Here is a 22,413-nt window from a genome sequence, read left to right as displayed (position 1 = left end):
TAAGGAGGAAGGGGATTTATCGATATAAAAAACCTACATTATGGACAGGTAGACAATTTAAGAAAATTCTTTCTAGAACGAGCAGAAACTAGCAAAATACACAAAGCAATCACTCATATAAATACATCGGCTACACCACTGCAATTTCATAACCACTTCTACAACCCTTTAGATCACATAACATCAACAGATACGAAGAAAGTAAATTGGAAAAAGAAAACACTACATGGCAAGCACCCGTATCATCTAACACAGCCACACATCGATCAAGACGCATCCAAAACATGGCTAAGAAAAGACAATACATACAGTGAGACGGAAGGATTCATGATTGCAATACAGGATCAAACAATGAACACCAGATATTACAGCAAGCATATTATTAAAGATCCCAATACCACAACAGATAAATGCAGACTTTGCAAACAACAAATAGAAACAGTAGCTCACATCACAAGCGGATGTACAATACTAACAAATACAGAATACCCCAGAAGATATGACAATGTAGCAAAAATAATACATCAACAGCTTGCCTTACAACATAAACTTATAAAACAACACGTTCCCAAATACAAGTATGCACCACAAAATGTACTGGAGAATGATGAATACAAATTATACTGGAACAGAACCATTATAACAGATAAAACAACACCACATAACAAAGCTGACATCATACTCACTAATAAAAAGAAGAAATTAACACAACTAATCGAAATATCCATACCCAATACAACAAATATACAAAAGAAAACAGGAGGAAAAATTGTAAAATACATCCAACTGGCTGAGGAAGTCAAGGACATGTGGCATCAGGATAAAGTTGACATTATACCAATTATACTATCAACTACAGGAGTCATACCACACAATATCCACCAGTACATCAACGCAATACAGCTACATCCAAACTTATATATACAACTACAGAAATCCGTAATTATTGATACATGTTCAATTACCCGTAAGTTCCTAAATGCAATATTACATATACCGTACAGTTAAAAGGAAGTCAAGCTTGATCAAGGTCCGCGTCACTTTCCATTTTTGACCAGACATAACGTCTGAGAAAAGAAAGAAATAATAATGGAACAAGATTTCTCAGTCCAACTCACTGATAATGATGATGATGTATATAAACTATTTTGACCACTTCTTGACATGCAGCAACACTGTTCAGAGCAAAAAATGTAACGGTCTCTTTTCCTGTACTCTCCCAACTTTCCCTAATTCTCTGTAGGTACATGTCTGTAATCTTGCTACACTCTGAAATCCCTGAGCCACAGTACCATAGCACAGTGGTGAAGAAGAGGAAATAAAATGGGAAAGCCCACAAAAAAAAAAAAAAAATAATTTATTAAATAACTTTACTCTTTTTAGGTGATAGTTAAAACTTCATGACTACTACATCTACTGATAATAGATGGAGTTTGTATTAGTAGTTTGTATCAGTTAGCTTTTCAATATCATTTGCGTGTTTGTTGACGGCCTGTGCCTCAACAACACAGTGAGTGGGTTACCTTTACATTATCACTTACTGGTTCTCCACTCAGGACATTCCAGCATCACTTCAAAACCATATGAGTAATTTACACTGAAACACTTGGTAATTATCTTTCACTGCTTCATTATAGGATCATGGAAGTAAACAACCGCTACCAAGTTTCATAATTCAGTTTTAAAGCTACCTGTAACAAAACAGGTTTTTGATAAAATTTACTCTGAGACATTGGTACAAACCCCAGTGAGACAGTCCTTCCCTGCCAAAAAATTCATCACTGGTGACGTATCTCTAGACACTTGTGGTTCAGGAGGCTGTGGGCTTGCTGGTGCTTCCATTTCGTCGATTGACATATCCATTGGATGTATTTCAACACGAACTCTTGTTTCTCCATCCTGTAAAACAACAACAATAACAAAGACACAATGAAAATCTGTTATGTAATGTGTGCTACACACAGGACATGACAGGTTATATGTGGGGTTACTGAATAACTCGAGAAAACCATGGCCGTGACATTTTGCAATCTTCCACCTTTCGTATCACGGAAGATAGCAGCAGTCTTACACAATAACTAAATAGGATATTGGTGAAGTAGCATAATGTCACTACATTTGCAATGTGTCTTTCGAATCGTACTCTCAAGCAAAGTTTGAGAGGAGAATGTTGATGATAAGCACCGAGATTGAGAGACTCGCATACCACCGCTGGTCAAAATTTTAATGGTTTTCTCCTTGCTTCACTACACCCCCCCCCCCCCCCCCCCAGTATCGCCCATTTCCCCACTTCCAAACAAAGCTACATTTGAAAAAACTTTGTTTAAGATAGACCTATTATCACAATTTATTCCTGTTGCAGACTCAGTATTTCGGTAAAGTCTTGGTACTCATTCAGCACAGAATAAGTATAATACTGAGTTACATTTGAATATTCACAAAATGAAGTGTCTGAGTGAATGCGAGTAAAGGCAATAACTTTTGATGACCTGGCAATGAAAAAAATCAATATTCATCTGATAAAATAGTAACAAATGTGAGAAGTTCCCAGTAGAGACACAAACTCTTATGTGTTAAGCTACATTTTTATATGTTCTATGAAGTGTACGTAGATTGGACCATACGCATATTTCAATCAATAGACCAATAGTGGAAAGATATTCACGGAAGTGAAACTTGTCGGAAAAAAATGAAAGTACAGTATAAATACTGTACACAAGAATTAATATGTTTATATTTAATGTTAATTCTACGGATCCTAAGTGAAGTGGTCCTGAAGGATGTACATATAATCTCCCTTCCATAAATGAAAAATGAACAATAAATATTTTTCCTAGTGCCCCAAAAAAAGTCAACTGACTTTGTAGTTGCCAAAATATATTTTAAAAAACATCAAAAAGTAGAAAACAATCAATGGAAAAACCACAAAGGAATAACAACAGTATTATGAAATGGACAGATTGCTACTCACCATACAGAAGAGATGTTGAGTCGCACACACACATAATAAAAACTATGCTAAAAATCTGAGTCTTCAGCCAAAAGGCCTTCTTCTACAGTAGAAAAACACATACATTTATGCAAGCACAACTCACACATACATAACACATGACCACTGTCCCTGAACACTGAGGCCAGACTGTGAGCAACTGTGGGCGGTGCGGCTAAGGAAGAGGTTGGGGTTGGGGTTGGGAGGAGGAGGGATGGCACAGAACGGGTGGGGGAGGGTGTAGTGCTGCTTGAGGCAGTATGCAGGGATAAGGTGGGGACAGGGTAGGGCTGCTAGGTGCAGTGAGGAGGTTTTGAGGTTGGGGACGGAGAAGGAAGTGGAAAAGGAGGGAAGCAGAGGAGGACAGAAACACTATTGGTTGCGTTGGTGGAACACAAGGCTGTGTAATGCTGGAGTGGGAACAGAGAGGTGGGTGAAGGACAGGGGCTAGTCTCCCTGCCCCACCCTCCTCCTCACCACCATTACACGCAGATTGAGTCTCCCGTCAGGCACAGTTGCTCACAGACCAGCCTCAGTGGCCAGAGACAGTGGTCATGTGTGTGTGTTTTGTGCTTGAATGAACATGTGCATGTGTTTTCTACTGTAGAAGGAGGTCTTCAGCCAAAAACTCACATGTATAGTACTATTTTGGTTGAGCCTGTCTGTGACTCAACATCTCCTTTGTGTGGTGATTAGCACTCTATCCTTTTCATAATACAGTCAAAAAATGAAAATGCTTCTCCAGAATACAAACAGTGTACTGCTCCTAAATAATTCAAACATATCTAAAACAAATAAATAACACAAGATAAATTTATCACCACAATTTTACCAATGTAATACCAAACAAAAGAACAAGGATATTACAGCACATTTATTGCACAGTGAAATCAAATTATCCAAATAAATGGCAGACAGCAGATGCAAAATTTCTAGAATCAGTGCAACACCAAACAGCAAAAAATGTAAATAGAAACACAGTCATTACAAAGAAAGCATAGATGGAGTCCAATGTGAGCAACTAAATCAACAGAATGCTCCTAACCAGATGGTAGAACTTTATGCATAGTAAATGTTGACTAACCTACAAATAGATATTACTGAAAATTAGTTTAACTAGAGAAAAGTACGAATCATAAATAAATGTACAGAAGAAATGTGTGAGTTATCACTCACCTAACATGGAATGGTAAACAATGAGAATCAGCCAGCTCTTAGGTCACAATAAGCAAAATAGCAATATTGGCATAAATGTACTGAACAAAATTAATAACTGGGTACATTAACATCATTCCTGAATCTGAACAATATCAAATTAATTAGTGTTGAGCTCTACACAATGAGGCTGCTAAACAAAAGACAAGCTTGAAAATCACAGTGCAGCAGATCTAACTCGGACCCAATGCAGACATTTATTATAAAAAACATAATACATAATTATAAGTTGTTCTGAGTCACAACTATTACATCACATAAAGTTTGACAATTTTAGACTTATGGATAATGGATTTTATTGAATTAACTAACACAGTGTCTGCAACAACTGAAAGATAGCCACATAAATCCATTTTTAGAATACATTATATGTAACATGTGAGGCCTAGTCAACAAACTGTGTGTGTGTGTGTGTGTGTGTGTGTGTGTGTGTGTGTGTGTGTGTGTGTGTGTGTGTGTGTGTGTGTGTGTGTGTCTCTGTACAAAAAAGAGTGGAAGTGGGGCTAACTATAGTATCTGCAAGAACAGGGAGAGGGAAGTTGGGGTGGCAAAAAGAGATACATCAGCCTCCTCTCCCCTCCCTGGAAACTGGAGTACAGAGGCTTTATTCATGACAAAATTTTCATACACTCACAGAAGTTATTCCCTGTTATTCTGCTAAATCTATCACTTAGCCAATCATATCATTACACTGGCTTAGTTCTTGTGGCACGTCTCGCATTCCGCCCTCCCCCCTCCGCAACCCCCACCCCCTGGATAAATTTCTGTAGACACTCGTAAGTTGATATGTAATACCGATATGTCCCAGGTCCTCCACACAAAAATTGTAGGTTACTTGTGTATAAGCACATTTTATTTTTGAAAAGCAAAACATTTTTTAACCATCATAACAATCATTGAAAGTAAAAACAATTAACAAGAACACCAACCTGTCCTTCTCTGTCAAAGGAGAAAACTGCATAAAGTTGCTGCAGCTTTTCATCCTGTTAAAACAACGAAAATAATCACTAAAATAATAAAATAAATAAACAAAAACTCAAAAAAATTGATGTAAGAAAGTGTCAAAATAAAATTAAAAACTTAATATAATGTAAATAAAATGGATGTTAACAATAATTGTGTTAACTTTATTATACTCTATCAAAAATTAGAGAGAGTTAGTTTGTGAAGTTAAAAAAATGATGTTAACACAGCTGATGACAGAAGTACTTCAGCTATAATTCCAACAAGTCATGAAAACAAGAAAGTTTCTGCACATTGTAAAATATGTCAGATATGTATCCAATTTCAGGACTTAATGAACATCCTAATGTAAGGATTGGGGTTACAATAGGTCTTTTTGATAGGGGACTGTTTGCAAACTATATTTTGAGTGTTACTTCTAATGTGATGGGGTAATAAATAGTGGGCACTCTTCTTCCAGAATTGAGGGCGTTGTCTTGAAACACTGATCCATTGTATCTGGTGTATGGTTATGGGCACCTGCTTGGCACCATCCTATGCCAACCTATTCATGGGTCATCTAGAGGAAAACTTCCTAAACACCCAGAATCCTAAACGCGTCACCTGCTTCAGATTCACTGCTGACATCTTTGCGATCTGGATCCGGGGTGAGGACACCCTGTCCACATTCCTCCAGAATCTCAACTACTTCTCTCCCCATTTGCTTCGGCTGGTCCTACTCAACCCAACAAGCCCACCAACTATTTTTGACGAAGACCTTACTGGCCGAAAGTTTATTTCTGACAGTCTTTTTGTTGTGCCTAACTGTGACTCAAGTAAGCAAATTACTTGAAAAGTTGTGGCCTGTAGTGCTATAATTATGGTGAGTGAGCGATTTAATGTGATCATGCATTCCTCTAATGAAAATATGGCACACACATATTAACAAACAAACAATCTAGTGTTTCATTAAGTGGGATTCTAGGTCAAACTTACTATAACTTTCTGGTGTCTGAATTTTATGCTCTCAGCTTCATGCATCATCAGGTCTTTAGGTTTGATGGGAGAACCTTCAACTGGGAGACAATTGATGACGTTTTCTCCAGAACGCTGTGGTCTGTAAGAAAGCAAAAGTGCATTTAGTAACTATATAACACAAATAATAAGCCTGTGTTTTTAAAATGTCTATGGCCAGTTGCTAATAATTTTTGTTTCCCTCATCCTCACAGCAGGTTGCTCCCCTTACACTGCAGTCTAAAAATAACCTGCCTTTCCTCTCTAACCCTTCCAAAACTCTCTCTTTTTCCTCTCTGAAAGCTAGGATATTCTTTTTTTATATGTGTGTGTATTGGCAACACAAAAATTTTGCCTCCTGATGGGAAGTACTGGGCTTGCAATCTGCCTCTGTAATTTTACAGTTCTCTGAAGTGGATTTTCCTTTTGATTTAATTCAGTCACTAATCAATAAGGCAATGTTTTGCAAGTTTGAAATGATTCAGATAACCTTGATTTTCAAGTCTCACTTAAAAGTTACATTACACATAGAAGCAAACATGCAACCACACTACAACTAAAATTACTAGTTAAACTGTACAAGCTACTTAGCAACTGAAAAAAGGAAGAAGAAAAAGTTTTTCTTATGTAAACAACATTCAGACTGAAGTCTCACATTATTTTCATTTGTATTTGTTGTTTTTATTTGTGAGCTTCACTTAGAGATAAGGATACAATAAAAATTAAATTGTTAATAATCATATAATTCTTGCATTTTGACACTGTATGTTTATTACTCACAAGTTTGTCTTCATCATTTAACCTAATGCTGATGTGTGAAATAATATTTGGCACCTATTTTCCATATGTCCACGTCTTTGTTCTTCGATATGATGCTATAGAAATGGCTTACAACTAATTACTTTTCCTGTAACTGCTCCATAAATAATTCACGCATTTTCTCCAGTGAAGTCAAATATAGCGAAACACTTGTACCGCCCATCTCAATGTAGCTGCTGTCAGTTAATATTTTGTAGCCAACTGACCAGTATAATCATTTCATATTTCATTTTCTTACAAAATTTTACATTCTTAGAAGATGTTTCAGACAATTCCAAATTTGTACAATTGACTGAAGGGTACCACAAAAAAGAAAATTTTTCTTTTTCTTGCCTTGATAAAAAGGCGAGGTTGTCTATCAATGCTTCATCACTGTAGTTTCATATAGTGGTGCATTTGACATTCTTACTGATGATGTCATCTCCCTTCTCAAATGGGCCACTGTCCCCCCTCCCCCCCCCCCCCCCCAAGATTATACCATTACTCTTCAATATTTCAGCCTTCTGCACAGATGTGAAAAAATTATTTGTTGTCACATTCCTCCCACCTCTAAAGAATGATGCCATAAGCTTCATAACAATGTATCTGGAAAGGATTTGATTCCCTTGTCAATGTTCATCATTTCTCAGATATGATCCATGGTTTACTGACCATGTACTGTGTAAATCTGCATCTGGCTTCAGTGAGAAAGTGCCATTCACCAGCTGTGATACGAGAGATATGAGAGAAGGAAAGTTGCTACTCACAATATAGCGGAGATGCTGAGCCGCGATAGGCACAATAAAAATTATTGTGCCTATCGCAGCTCAGCAATTTTAATTGTTAATCAATCAAAAAATGATTCTAAACAATGCCGAGGATTGTTTGGGATTGTTAAGAAAGTATAAAAAGTTACAGCCATGTTGGCAAAGTGAATCAGTACTTTGTGTGTATTTGGACAGAAAACATGTAACTTATTGAGCATAATTCATTTCATTATTGTAAGTATGATACAACTTATTTCAGATTTGTCAAGATGCTTTTATTTATACTTTGAGACTGTAATAAATATTCACATGAAACACTATATTGGATTAATGATTTAAATAACTTTATAGTTTTTTTTTACAGTATCTGTTTCCCAGGACTTTTTCTGCGACAGATTGCCAGCTACGACGAGTAAATTTACGCATAGTAACGTTTTATGAGTTGGAGGAGCTGGGATGCAGTGTAATTCTGTAAACTAATCTAGTATTTTGTTTCAGAGTTAATTCGCTTGTTGAAATATTATTCCATTTTTTCGAAAACTGAACAACGAAGAAAGTGAATAACACTACAAAGAACTTAATGATACTTATGTGAAAATGCAACTTGGAGAACTAACTGTAAGTACAAAACCTTCTTTGAATTTTTACTTTTGGATTTTTTTTCCCTTCTTCATCTGCATTGTCATTATGGAGGATAACAGGGAGGTTAACAACAATAGGGAAGTTGACGATAATGGGGAGGTTAATGGAAACATGCAAACTAGCATAGATATTACTGATAATAATGTGGTTAATCGAGACAATGAAATCGGAGAGGGTAGTGATCACAGTAGTGTTTGTTCACCCTTTCGTGGAATTGAATTAAATGTATCGGCCTTAGAGAGGTTAGTTCAGTTAATGGAAGAACAAAAGAGATCAATTGATGAACTTTTCTTTTCTGGATTCGATCGATAAAAAATTGGACAACCATGGAACACAAATTCGCGAGACACAGGAGAGTTTAGATAGATGCTGGGGAAAAGTAGACAAGAATACCAAAAATGTGTTGACTATAGAAGGGGAAATTGTTACCTTTAAACAGGAATACCAAAAATTTGAAGAGAGGCTAGATTCCGTGGAAAATTTAGAAAAAGTTGCTACTGTTGAAGTGTTACAATTGAAAAAGCTCAACAAAGATTTCGTAAAGAAATTCACACAAACAGACCAAAATATACAAAATTTCACTAAAATCGCAAATGAGAATTTTGCAGAGTTAAAAGAAGATGTAGGCACTTGCTTAGGCGAAATTTTGAGCTACAAATCTAAATTTCAAGAAATTGAAGATTCTGTTGCTGTGAAATCTTTCTGTAGTTACAGTCCATTGTGGAACAATGTTAACATAAAAACATTTTCAGGGGAGGGCAGTATACATCTAGTTGATTTCATGTACCACATAAAAGACAATTTCAATGATAAAATGAGCGATAATTTGAAAATTAAATTTTTTAAAACATTTTTAGATGGGGAGGTTTTGTCATGAGCGAACCAGTCAATCAAACCCGAAATGTCATTTAATGAGGTAGAACAAGCTTTCATGAACAAATTTTGGTCAGAAACTAAACAAGCCAGAATTAAGTCAGAATTTTTGAATGGGCCAAATTTCAAACTGGGTAGTGGACGCATGAAAATCTTTCGTGAACAACTTTGGTGCATCTTGATAAACCACTGGACGAGATGATCCAGATAGATGCATTAAAACATAGATTGCTGAACAGGGTACAGTGGAGTCTTGTCTACGGACCTGATGATACAATTGAACAATTTCTTGGATATAAAGATAAATTGGACTTAGCATGGGAGAGAGAAATGACAGATGATATGACAGACCTGATGATAGCAGGAATAACAACAACAGATCTTTCAATGATCATTTTAACAGTAGATTCAGAAATGACAACTGAAGAAATGGGGAGAGGAATGGTAGGCAGAGACCAGAGAACAGGAATTTCGAACCAAGAAATAGGCAGTGGGGGCAAAATCAGGGAAAAAATAGTAACAATTTTGAAAATAGAAGAAATGGTCCAGTAAACTAAGACCTGCCTCTTTCGGAGTCTGGCGAAATGGGACAAATAGACATGAGAATTACAATCAGGCACATTGTAGTAATTTCAGAAGGGGAAGGGGCAGAACAAATAGGACATACCAAAATTTTGTACCCAGAATACAACCTGAAGTGAATAGAATGAAGTTTGACAGGGAATTTTGGGAAATTTTTTTTATCTGAAAACAAAGATGAACAAAAAAGTAAAAAATCTGAATTTGAATTAGCAGAAAACAATTTGACAAATTTCTTTAACAGTAGTAATGCAGTGGTAGTAGTTGATAGTGATGAGAACAGATCTGATGAGTATGGTTTAGTGAGAACGTTGAGTGACTGTGAAATGAGTGAAAAAGCTGATACTGGTGCTGTATGTGTGGAAGCTGATGTTCATGTGCTTGGAAATGGAAATGAGAATGACAGAGTAATTCCAGATGAAATTGCAGTAGATAATAGACAGGAAAATGAGGATGTGGTAGAACAGAGTAGTCACAGTGTTGAGGTTGTTGAAGAAGTGTGTGAAGAGAGAAATGAGTTTGGCGTTGAAAATAATTATTAAGTGTGATGATAATGTTTCAGATGTTGTTGTTGTGGTCTTCAGTCCTGAGACTGGTTTGATGCAGCTCTCCATGCTACTCTATCCTGTGCAAGCTTCTTCATCTCCCAGTACCTACTGCAACCTACATCCTTCTGAATCTGCTTAGTGTATTCATCTCTTGGTCTCCCTCTACGATTTTTACCCTCCACACTGCCCTCCAATGCTAAATTTGTGATCCCTTGATGCCTCAAAACATGTCCTACCAACCGATCCCTTCTTCTAGTCAAGTTGTGCCACAAACTTCTCTTCTCCCCAATCCTATTCAATACCTCCTCATTAGTTACGTGATCTACCCACCTTATCTTCAGCATTCTTCTGTAGCACCACATTTCGAAAGCTTCTATTACCTTCTTGTCCAAACTAGTTATCGTCCATGTTTCACTTCCATACATGGCTACACTCCATACAAATATTTTCAGAAACGACTTCCTGACACTTAAATCTATACTCGATGTTAACAAATTTCTCTTCTTCACAAACGATTTCCTTGCCATTGCCAGTCTACATTTTATATCCTCTCTACTTCGACCATCATCAGTTATTTTACTCCCTAAATAGCAAAATTCCTTTACTACTTTAAGTGTCTCATTTCCTAATCTAATTCCCTCAGCATCACCCGATTTAATTTGACTACATTCCATTATCCTTGTTTTGCTTTTGTTGATGTTCATCTTATATCCTCCTTTCAAGACACTGTCCATTCCATTCAACTGCTCTTCCAAGTCCTTTGCTGTCTCTGACAGAGTTACAATGTCATCGGCGAACCTCAAAGTTTTTACTTCTTCTCCATGAATTTTAATACCTACTCCGAATTTTTCTTTTGTTTCCTTTACTGCTTGCTCAATATACAGATTGAATAACATCGGGGAGAGGCTACAACCCTGTCTCACTCCTTTCCCAACCACTGCTTCCCTTTCATGCCCCTCGACTCATAACTGCCATCTGGTTTCTGTACAAATTGTAAATAGACTTTCGCTCCATGTATTTTACCCCTGCCACCTTTAGAATTTGAAATAGAGTATTCCAGTTAACATTGTCAAAAGCTTTCTCTAAGTCTACAAATGCTAGAAACGTAGGTTTGCCTTTTCTTAATCTTTCTTCTCAGATAAGTCATAAGGTTAGTATTGCCTCACGTGTTCCATCATTTCTACGGAATCCAAACTGATCTTCCCCGAGGTCCGCTTCTACCAGTTTTTCCATTCGTCTGTAAAGAATTCGCGTTAGTATTTTGCAGCTGTGACTTATTAAACTGATAGTTAGGTAATTTTCACATTTGCCAACACCTGCTTTCTTTGGGATTGGAATTATTATATTCTTCTTGAAGTCTGAGGGTATTTTGCCTGTCTCATACATCTTGTTCACCAGATGGTAGAGTTTTGTCATGACTGGCTCTCCCACGGCCATCAGTAGTTCTAATGGAATGTTGTCTATTCCCGGGGCCTTGTTTCGACTCAGGTCTTTCAGTGCTCTGTCAAACTCTTCACGCAGTATCATATCTCCCATTTCGTCTTCATCTACATCCTCTTCCATTTCCATAATATTGTCCTCAAGTACATCGCCCTTGTATAAACCCTCTATATACTCCTTCCACCTTTCTGCCTTCCCTTTTTTGCTTAGAACTGGGTTGCCATCTGAGCTCTTGATATTCATACAAGTGGTTCTCTTCTCTCCAAAGGTCTCTTTAATTTTCCTGTAGGCAGTATCTATCTTACCCCTAGTGAGACAAGCCTCTACATCCTTACATTTGTCCTCTAGCCATCCCTGCTTAGCCATTTTGCACTTCCTGTCGATCTCATTTTTGAGACGTTTGTATTCCTTTTTGCCTGCTTCATTTACTGCGTTTTTATATTTTCTCCTTTCATCAATTAAATTCAATATTTCTTCTGTTACCCAAGGATTTCTATTAGCCCTCGTCTTTTTACCTACTTGATTGTCTGCTGCCTTCACTACTTCATCCCTCAGAGCTACCCATTCTTCTTCTACTGTATTTCTTTCCCCCATTCCTGTCAATTGTTCCCTTATGCTCTCCCTGAAACTCTCTACAACCTCTGGTTCTTTCAGTTTATCCAGGTCCCATCTCCTTAAATTCCCACCTTTTTGCAGTTTCTTCAGTTTCAATCTGCAGTTCATAACCAATAGATTGTGGTCAGAATCCACATCTGCCCCTGGAAATGTCTTACAATTTAAAACCTGGTTCCTAAAACTCTGTCTTACCATTATATAATCTATCTGATACCTTTTAGTATCTCCAGGATTCTTCCAGGTATACAACCTTCTTTTATGATTCTTGAACCAAGTGTCAGCTATGATTAAGTTATGCTCTGTGCAAAATTCTACAAGGCGGCTTCCTCTTTCATTTCTTCCCCCCAATCCATATTCACCTACTATGTTTCCTTCTCTCCCTTTTCCTACTGACGAATTCCAGTCACCCATGACTATTAAATTTTCGTCACCCTTCACTACCTGAATAATTTCTTTTATCTCGTCATACATTTCATCAATTTCTTCATCATCTGCAGAGCTAGTTGGCATATAAACTTGTACTACTGTAGTAGGCATGGGCTTTGTGTCTATCTTGGCCACAGTAATGCGTTCACTATGCTGTTTGTAGTAGCTTACCCGCACTCCTATTTTTTATTCATTATTAAACCTACTCCTGCATTACCCCTATTTGATTTTGCATTTATAACCCTGTAATCACCTGACCAAAAGTTTTGTTCCTCCTGCCACCGAACTTCACTAATTCCCACTATATCTAACTTTAACCTATCCATTTCCCTTTTTAAATTTTCTAACTTACCTGCCCGATTAAGGGATCTGACATTCCACGCTCCGATCCGTAGAACGCCAGTTTTCTTACTCCTGATAACGACGTCCTCTCGAGAAGTCCCCGCCCGGAGATCCGAATGGGGGACTATTTTACCTCCAGAATATTTTACCCAAGAGGACGCCATCATCATTTAATCATACAGTAAAGCTGCATGTCCTCGGGAAAAATTACGGCTGTAGTTTCCCCTTGCTTTCAACCGTTCGCAGTACCAGCACAGCAAAGCCGTTTTGGTTAATGTTACAAGGCCAGATCAGTCAATCATCCAGACTGTTGCCCCTGCAACTACTGAAAAGGCTGCTGCCCCTCTTCAGGAACCACACGTTTGTCTGGCCTCTCAACAGATACCCCTCCGTTGTGGTTGCACCTACGGTACAGCCATCTGTATCGCTGAGGCACGCAAGCCTCCCCACCAACGGCAAGGTCCATGGTTCATGGGGGGATGATGATGATGATGATGATGATAATGATGATGATAATGATGTTGATGATGATGATATGTTACTTACAGAATTAGATGGGATGGTATGTGTAGAAGTTAAAGTTGACGATTTGATGCTGAATGATTCTGGAAATTTTGGTGTGTGTGTGTGTTTGAGTAAAGAGTTAGATACCAGCAGAGCAGTGCCTGATAGATTAATGTTACCCATTGATGTTAGTGATGTTGTGTCTGAATGTGTTTGTGAAAATGGAAAAGAAGATCTAATTAGTGACAGAACTAAGTGTAGTCAATGACTATAGTAGCAAATGGTATGGGGATCAAAATGCAAAGTCTTAAATGAAATTTGTCAAAGTATGTACTTAGGTGATAATATTGCTATGAAAAATTCAGGACAGTCTCCTGATAGTAATATGATTAGTGAATGTGTACAAGCAGTGGATGAAGGGAGTGTGTGTGTTGAAATCAGTAGCTTGCAGATAGATTTGGGGGACCTCTGCAAAAACAATTACAGTGAAACATCTATATAACATTTTTCAAGGGACCACAAATTCTGAACACTGTATAGAGGAAAACACTATAAAGGGGAATGCTTCCAAATAGTAATTATAGGGCATTACTGAAGATCGGGATACCACTAATCAGCTTTGACAAATGGTGCCATAGATGACACTTTAAATTTTCACAACACTGTAATATGATATTCATTGCAAATGATCAATGTATCAAATGATTAGTTTTTTGTAATTAAAAAAGGAGCCCATTAGGTTGATGGGTGAAAGTAAATGGATCAGTTTGTACTGTAGAAAGTTATAACAGATTCTTAAGATATGACATCATTGTCCAAAGCTGACAGGTGGTATCGTGTTCTTCAGTTGCGCCAGTTATAGAATATGAGCCAAATTTTGTTTATGATATTCTGAACATATTACATAAAAACACAGTAAATGGTACAGATTAAAAAAGAATTAGTTACAAAAAAATTACTTTAATAATTAAATTATGAAATGGAACTTACATTTGCACAAAGCTCTAGGAACCTATGCAATCTGAAAATCACATACCTATGATTTTTTAAAATATTCAAGCAAGCATGTTTGTTTTCTATTTCTCCTAGACTCTATGGCAATCATTTCATGCTCCAAATAAGCAAGCTGAACTACTGTTCTGTCCTCAAGTCTATGGGCCATCATATATCTCGTGAATGTTTCAAAGGCTTCAGCTGCCTTAGTATATGAGGACACAGGGTCATCTTCCTTGTCACTGTCACTTTAAGTACCATTATTATTCTCCACGCTTCTCTCTGCAGTCAGCTCCTCAATACTTTGTACTCCTGTGGTTGACACATTGTCATCCACAGCCACGAAGTCCTCAAAAGTGACAGAATCACTGCCTATTAATTCCTGAAATTCTTGCAAATCACTTGCAACATCTTCCACAGGAGCTGCCATCTCATTCTCACAGAATACCGCTTTTCTGAAAGAGTTTTTCATAGTTTCAACACTGACTTCCCTCCACGAGTACATAATTAAATTCATTGCCTGTAAAATATTCAGCTTCAGTTGTGAGCTCTGCTGGCTTCCCGGTTTTCTCCACGAGACTCACACAAGGAGATGCCTCCACTTTTTTAATAACATAAACCTTCTCTTCCAGAGAAATGTTCTTCCACTTTTCACTCATGTCCACTGACGACAGCTTAAAAAAAGAAATCCATTCCAGTACGATTATGCCATAGGTGGTAAATCATTGGAAGCGGTAACGACCGTAAAATACTTAGGAGTTACTATCCGGAGCGATCTGAAGTGGAATGATCACATAAAACAAATAGTGGGAAAAGCAGGCGCCAGGTTGAGATTCATAGGAAGAATTCTAAGAAAATGTGACTCATCGACGAAAGTAGCAGCTTACAAAACGCTTGTTCGTCCGATTCTTGAGTATTGCTCATCAGTATGGGACCCTTACCAGGTTGGATTAATAGAAGAGATAGACATGATCCAGCGAAAAGCAGCGCGATTCGTCATGGGGACATTTAGTCAGCGCGAGAGCGTTACGGAGATGCTGAACAAGCTCCAGTGGCGGACACTTCAAGAAAGGCGTTACGCAATACGGAGAGGTTTATTATCGAAATTACGAGAGAGCACATTCCGGGAAGAGATGGGCAACATATTACTACCGCCCACATATATCTCGCGTAATGATCACAACGAAAAGATCCGAGAAATTAGAGCAAATACGGAGACTTACAAGCAGTCGTTCTTCCCACGCACAATTCGTGAATGGAACAGGGAAGGGGGGATCAGATAGTGGTACAATAAGTACCCTCCGCCACACACCGTAAGGTGGCTCGCGGAGTATAGATGTAGATGTAGATGTAGATTGAAGACACACTCTCACTAGACACATGGACTGTTTGCTGCTCAGCTCACACAACATGCATTGACTGAAATGGCGCCAAAAAGATTGCAAGCAGAATGTGCGTCACGTCACGTGACCGGGTTCTGCAGCTGACATACGAAACACGCTGAGTGTGGGCTTTCCGAGCCGGTGCACACAGTGAATCCACAGAACAGAAAATGATGCGTCTACATCCAGTCACTTAAACGTTATGAAGAGGTAAATAATTGACCAGAATTCCAAAAATATCAGTGTTACATGGAGGAAATTGTAATATAGAGGAATATTTAACATTGTTTATACGGGCTTTTAGTCGGGACCGAAAACAACGGACATAACATAGAGGAAAACATTATATTGAGGAACGTTATAAAAGAGGTTTCACCGTACCGAGTTATTGAAAGTACCACAAAACCGAATAAACAACCAGCAAATAGTAAACTTGTGTTGAAGAATGTATACTCCATGCCACACAGACAAACCCATGCTGTACACCTTGTTAAGACACGTTATGAATATTCTGACCCAATAATAATAAAAACACTAATTGAAAGAAAATTACAACTCATAAAAATCTCAATTAATGTCCACTGCTGTTTGCATTTGCAAACACTGAGAAGTGAGAAATTGGATAACTTAACATATTTGAAGCTAATACTGTAAAATATTTTTTGTAGTTTATATCCATATTTCTTTTATATGTGAATACTTGCATATTTTTACCTATATTTTGTCTATTCACGGAGTGGGGGTTGAAAAGGGTATATTTGAACATTTGTGTATACTTTTACCTGGCATAGATTGGGGGCAGTTTAATTTTTATGTAGGACCATTTGAATTTGTTGTAATTTGGACTTAGGAATGTGACACAGCCGAAATTGTGCAGACAACCTTAATCACCCATTTAGCATCATGATATTTGTTCTTTGATATTTGAGACACCATTGGAAATTTATTTGTTGTTCAAGGTGTGTTCTTCATTTATGCTGTGTTCTGCTATGGCTTATTTTTGTGTGTGACCTAGTAGCACACATCTGATATGTTCTTCGCAGCTTTTAGATATACAGCGCTGCGTTTGCCCAATGTATTGTTTACCGCATTTGCATGGTATGCTGTATATTCCTGGAGTGTTGAGGTTCAGCGCGTCTTTGGCAGAACCAAGGAGCTCTCTCGTCTTCGGTGGTGGTCGGAGAATGGTTTTGATATTGTATTTGCCCAGAAGTCGTGCAATTTTGGCGGAGAGTGGGCCCACGTACGGAAGGAATGCGAGTCATTTGTCTTCTTCTTCTTCATCATCATCTTCTTCTGGGGTTCTCACTGCTTCCTCCTTCCTTTTAAGCACCCTGTTGATCTGTGTTTCACTGTAGCCATTTTGGTGGAAGACTTCCCTCAGGTGCTGCAGCTCACATGGTAGGCTGTCTTTGTCGCAGATGGTGGGGAGTGGCGGTCAGTGCCACCATACTACACCTCCCCCTCCCTGCCCCAGTCTCCTCCTTACCCAGTCACCACTCCCATCATGCACTGGTGCTGCTGTTCACAGTGTGGTCTCAGCTCTCTGAGACTGCAGATGTGTGTGCAAGTTGCGTTTATGTGAGTGTGTGTATATGCGTGTGTGTATGAGTGTCTACTGCTGACAAAGGCCTTAATGGCTGAAAGCTTTAACTGTGTGGATCTTTAAATAACTTTATAGTTATTTTTTTACAGTAGCTGTTTTCCAGGACTTTTGCTGCGACAGATTGCCAGGTACGATGAGTAAATTAACGCGTAGTAAAGTTTTAATGTTTGTTGTGGCTTTCAATTGTTTGTCTATATTGTGAATCTAATTTCTGCTGAATATTGGTTTTGCCTAGAAATGAAAGACTAAGCACACTATTCAAGTGTCACTTTGACATTTCATGTACTTTCATTTTGGACCATGTATGCCCAACATCAGTTACTCCAGTTTTACACCAATGAACATCTCCCCCAAATAACACACCAGGAAAACAAAAAACAGCATTGCTTTCTTCACAACCACAAATCCATTTCTTTTTTGATAAATTTCTGGACTGAACTTACGGCATCAATTTTTTGTTTGCTGCTACAGATACAGATTTGGGAGTGGCCTACCTAGTGTTTTTTGTCTGAGAGTCCTGTCACCAAATGGCGTTTTTGATAACTCATTTACTTTGTTCATGTTTACTATTTTCACATTCAACAGAATTTTCCCTTACACATAACACTGTGCCGAGAGCTATATATGGTCAATCACATGACCTCACAATAACTTCAACGTGTTTGTTCAGAACTGTATCACACAAACGTAATGAGTATAAACAGAAATACTACACCCTTGTTTGGAAAACAGATGCTCAACAGGTGGTGAATATGTTAGTTTTTTTGTTCTATAGCAATAGCCTTGCTGTTGTGAAATATACCAATGTCGAAATAATGCCTCTTAGTTTCAAAATCTAAGGCCATAGTTACATTCAAATTACATATAGCTATTTATAATGATATTTAAGTGTATTATTTCTGTATTCAATTTAATTAAGCATTAATTAGCATTTAGGAAAGCATTAGCATTAACTTGCTGAAAGATTGTAAACCTGGATTACAAGAAATCTGCACCCCGATATATTCTAACATGATCGCTAGATGTAACATCATGCTTCTATAGGTCCTGCATTTTACTGCTCTCTGGCAGAAAGAATGTGAAGCTCTGAGTCAGACTAGCTGTGGCTCTACCTCCGCCATAAGAAGCATGTAGAAACCAACAGCTGAGCCTTTCTCACAGCCCTTATGAGGGCAGACGGTGCCAATCTGCAGTTGGTTCCAAGCTTCAGAAAACTACCGCAAGAGCATGCACAGCAAAATGCACCTCTTCAAATCAGAAAATACATACTCTGAAACAATGTTTGACGTGCAGTTCACATAGATTTTGCTTTCTTTCTTTTTTATGCAAGTGGTGTCATGGCACAGCAGCACTACCTCAGAAGCCGCACCTGATTTCACACATTTTCAACATAATTTTTTTAACAGTAGGAAATTTGCCTGTCTTGTACATATTTAACGCAACTCACCTTGGAACATGGTTGTCAAAACATCTAAATCCGTGACAGGTTTCTCACGACTGATGTTTTCCTAGTGATCTGAATACTGGGCTTCCACTTGTCTGGACAGATAAATTACCTTCTCTGGCAATCTACTGAACACTTCTCAAGCTGATGCCACTCGCTTCTGTTGTGCGTTCCTAAGAGCTGGCAACATCTGTGATAGGTCCACCATTTTCTGTTTCACGCATGAAGAAAGTGTGTATCCCCTAAATTATGTCTCTCACTTCCTGATGGAGAATTTGTTGCTTACCACCACCATCAGCCACGACAAATTGCAACAAACTGAATAAAAATTCACCGAATAACTGTCACAAACACGTTTAACATTCGCACTGCCCACGACATTCACAGCAGAGTACTAAGATAACTACTGAATGTTTATTGGGTGTTGGAGGATGATGCCTGTCTATGACTCAGAACTTCCATTATTTGGTGAGCTGCCTCCTTTAATCCTAAATTATTTACACACTGACATTAAAGACACAGCTCAGGAGGGCAAAGATGTGGTAAAAAATTGTTCATGGTATTGTTGTAGCAATCATCCCAACCTTTGCCTGGAATAATTCTGCAAAATGTCGGGAAAGTGAAGAAGAGATCGGCTACTCCTGAATCTAAGCTTCAGTCTTTATCTTAACTACTGCACCACCTTTTTTATCACATCAACTAGAATTCTGAATCAAATCCATTGGAGAACTACCACCATATGGCGATCCTAAAGTTAAATTACAATAAAACTGTCCTGTGTCAAATTTACAGTGATAAATAGTCCAGGGTGCAATATATATATGTATTCTCATATGTGAGAGGCAATTTTTATACCGAGCGAGGTGGCGCGGTGGTTAGCACACTGGACTCGCATTCGGGAGGACGATGGTTCAATCCCGTCTCCAGCCATCCTGATTTAGGTTTTCCATGATTTCCCTAAATCGTTTCAGGCAAATGCTGGGATGGTTCCTTTGAAAGGGCACGGCCGATTTACTTCCTCATCCTTCCCTACTCGAGCTTGCGCTCCGTCTCTAATGATCTTGTTGTCGACGGGACGTTAAAAAACACTAACCTAACCTAACCCAAACCTCATATGTGAGAACGAATCACTACTCATCAAATAAAAGAGTTGCTACTAAGCAATGGACAGAAGGTTGGTGGTGTCAGTAGGCAAAAGTGTATGCGAATGTAAGGGTCGTGTGTGTGTGTGTGTGTGTGTGTGTGTTTTTAGCTCTGGAAGCTAAACTATCTTCCATCATTAATATGCGCACAGTTAAGAGGCTCTTCTATCATGTGGTTAGTCATATATCCTTGTATCCAGTTTGGAAGCTAAGCCAAATCCACATTTGCTGCCATCTAGAAAGAAGAGTTTGTCAGGTATCATATTTTTCACAAAAGAAAGATGCCAACTCATTGTTTCCAGATTATGTATTCAACGTGAATGAGTTATTTTACATGCAAGACGTGAAAGCAAGGAATGGTGAGAAAATTAATTATTTTGTTTCAAATTTTCTTATTAAATCTTTCGTAAGTCAAAGTTTGGAAATTAAAATCTTGTTTCTTTCCTGATGGTAACCACAACAACCTACAAGTGAGCAAAGAGGAACAGCAGCTTGAGTGAATAAGAGCACTCAATCCGGCCATTAGAGAGTAGTAGCAGTGTCACTAAGGCAAGTAAAAATATCTGTGGTACACCAAACTTTTTCTTCTCATGAAATGATCACTATTCTATGCTAAAGAATAAGAAATGATGTAGACACCAATAAAACATAAAATGACAGCCATCTCTGAATGTAATTACTTATGAAAGACTAAAATACCTGTGAAACAGTATTTTTATTAATAGTAAAGAATTTCATATTCTGCATTTCTGAATCTACATTATAAACAACAGAAAGTGTTTTGATTGCATTGCACTGTCATTATGAACAGCATTTAAGTAATATACTAGTATACACAGAGAAAATCATATCAATCACATTAAGTCTTATGCCTAATGATAGAAGTGGTACAAAACATAATTCACTATTTCTTTAACAGCTAAATATCATCAGTATTTATATAATTTGACTTTCTTATAAATACTGTCACTTCACTAAATAAGAGATGAATCCTACTCTTCAAATTATTCTAACAGACAAAAATGCTTATAAGAGCCAACCAGTTGAATACACAACTATGAATGGGAGCGTATGTAAGAAGCAATCAAGAAGTAGCAAACCAAGATACACAGCCCTGTTTGTACAGTAATGGATACATTGTGTGACAAGCCAAAACATTACAAACTTCTCGATCGAGTATACTGTTGTCAGTTACACAGCCAATATCAAGTCATATATTATGTTGATATAAGAATATTGTGATTTACACTGTAGAAAATGCAAGTGCTTATGTAACAGATTAGAAACACTGATGATAGATATCTAAAGCCTGATAAATTGCTGGGACAAGTCACTCTGAGAGATGAAAGGAATGAGATGATTATGATGTGTGTTCTAACTGAATATAGTAAAACAGGTTGTGCAAGCACAAAGAAAAGATGTACTCACTTAGGTACCAATACAGTCACGCTGAGGGGAGCTACAAAATGGGTCTTCTTAGGAGTTGGTGGGAGGAGGGGGATGGGTAACTGAAATGGACAATGGGTCAGTCTTACTGGAGATAATATTAAGTATGCGAGTTCATGATGAAGGATAGATAACATATTTCACAGCACCATCAGAAATGTTAAATCAGTATTTCTGAAGGGAACACACAGTTTTGCAGTAATATTTGCATAAATTGGATGTAGAGCTCTGTGGACCAACAGCTCAACAACAGAACCTGAAACTTGTAGCTAGTACATTTTCCAGTATCAGTCACACTGACCATTTGCCGCACCTCTATCCTGGCCACTGATGGTAGAAGAAATGCCTGTAGCTGTATAAATCTATTTGTGTTCCCTCTATTTTACTCTTATTTTTTTCTCCTGTTTCAACAAAAGAAAAATGAATTACGAGGGGTGGGGGGATGGGAAAGGAAAAACAGCATGAGGGAAAAGGAACCAACATACTAAGTGAGGTTTATGAATAAGGCAATAAACAGAGGACGGAACCTGTGGAAATGCAAGTGATGGAGAAGGGAACTCAATATCACTCTGAACCTAATCTACTTCAAGATCAGAATCATTTTGTGACCCCAACAGCACACTCAATGAAAGTTGGTACAAGTAAGGAGAGTTTGTAAACATCAGACACACAACTGTTACGAGATAAGAGTGTGCTCATTATTCTA

General features: G+C 38.0%; 1 protein-coding gene across 2 annotated transcripts in view; it reads right to left on the bottom strand.

Moving 5' to 3' along the window:
- The window catches only part of LOC126194781 (endoplasmic reticulum lectin 1), a 116,583-nt gene that overhangs the window by 27,209 nt on the left and 66,961 nt on the right, over positions 1-22,413 (bottom strand). The window contains exons 6-8 of one of the 2 annotated variants that reach the window (XM_049933078.1): positions 6,143-6,263; positions 5,134-5,187; positions 1,744-1,899 (exon numbers count right to left, since the gene is read on the bottom strand). In XM_049933078.1, the coding sequence (XP_049789035.1) occupies positions 1,744-1,899; positions 5,134-5,187; positions 6,143-6,263 (331 nt within the window). The remainder of the gene's footprint in view (positions 1-1,743; positions 1,900-5,133; positions 5,188-6,142; positions 6,264-22,413) is intronic. The other variant, XM_049933079.1, reaches the window with a different exon arrangement.

Source organism: Schistocerca nitens, chromosome 7 (assembly GCF_023898315.1).
Source record: "Schistocerca nitens isolate TAMUIC-IGC-003100 chromosome 7, iqSchNite1.1, whole genome shotgun sequence".
In the NCBI taxonomy this organism is placed as follows: domain Eukaryota; kingdom Metazoa; phylum Arthropoda; class Insecta; order Orthoptera; family Acrididae; genus Schistocerca; species Schistocerca nitens.
This window is presented reverse-complemented; position numbering and strand designations above follow the sequence as displayed.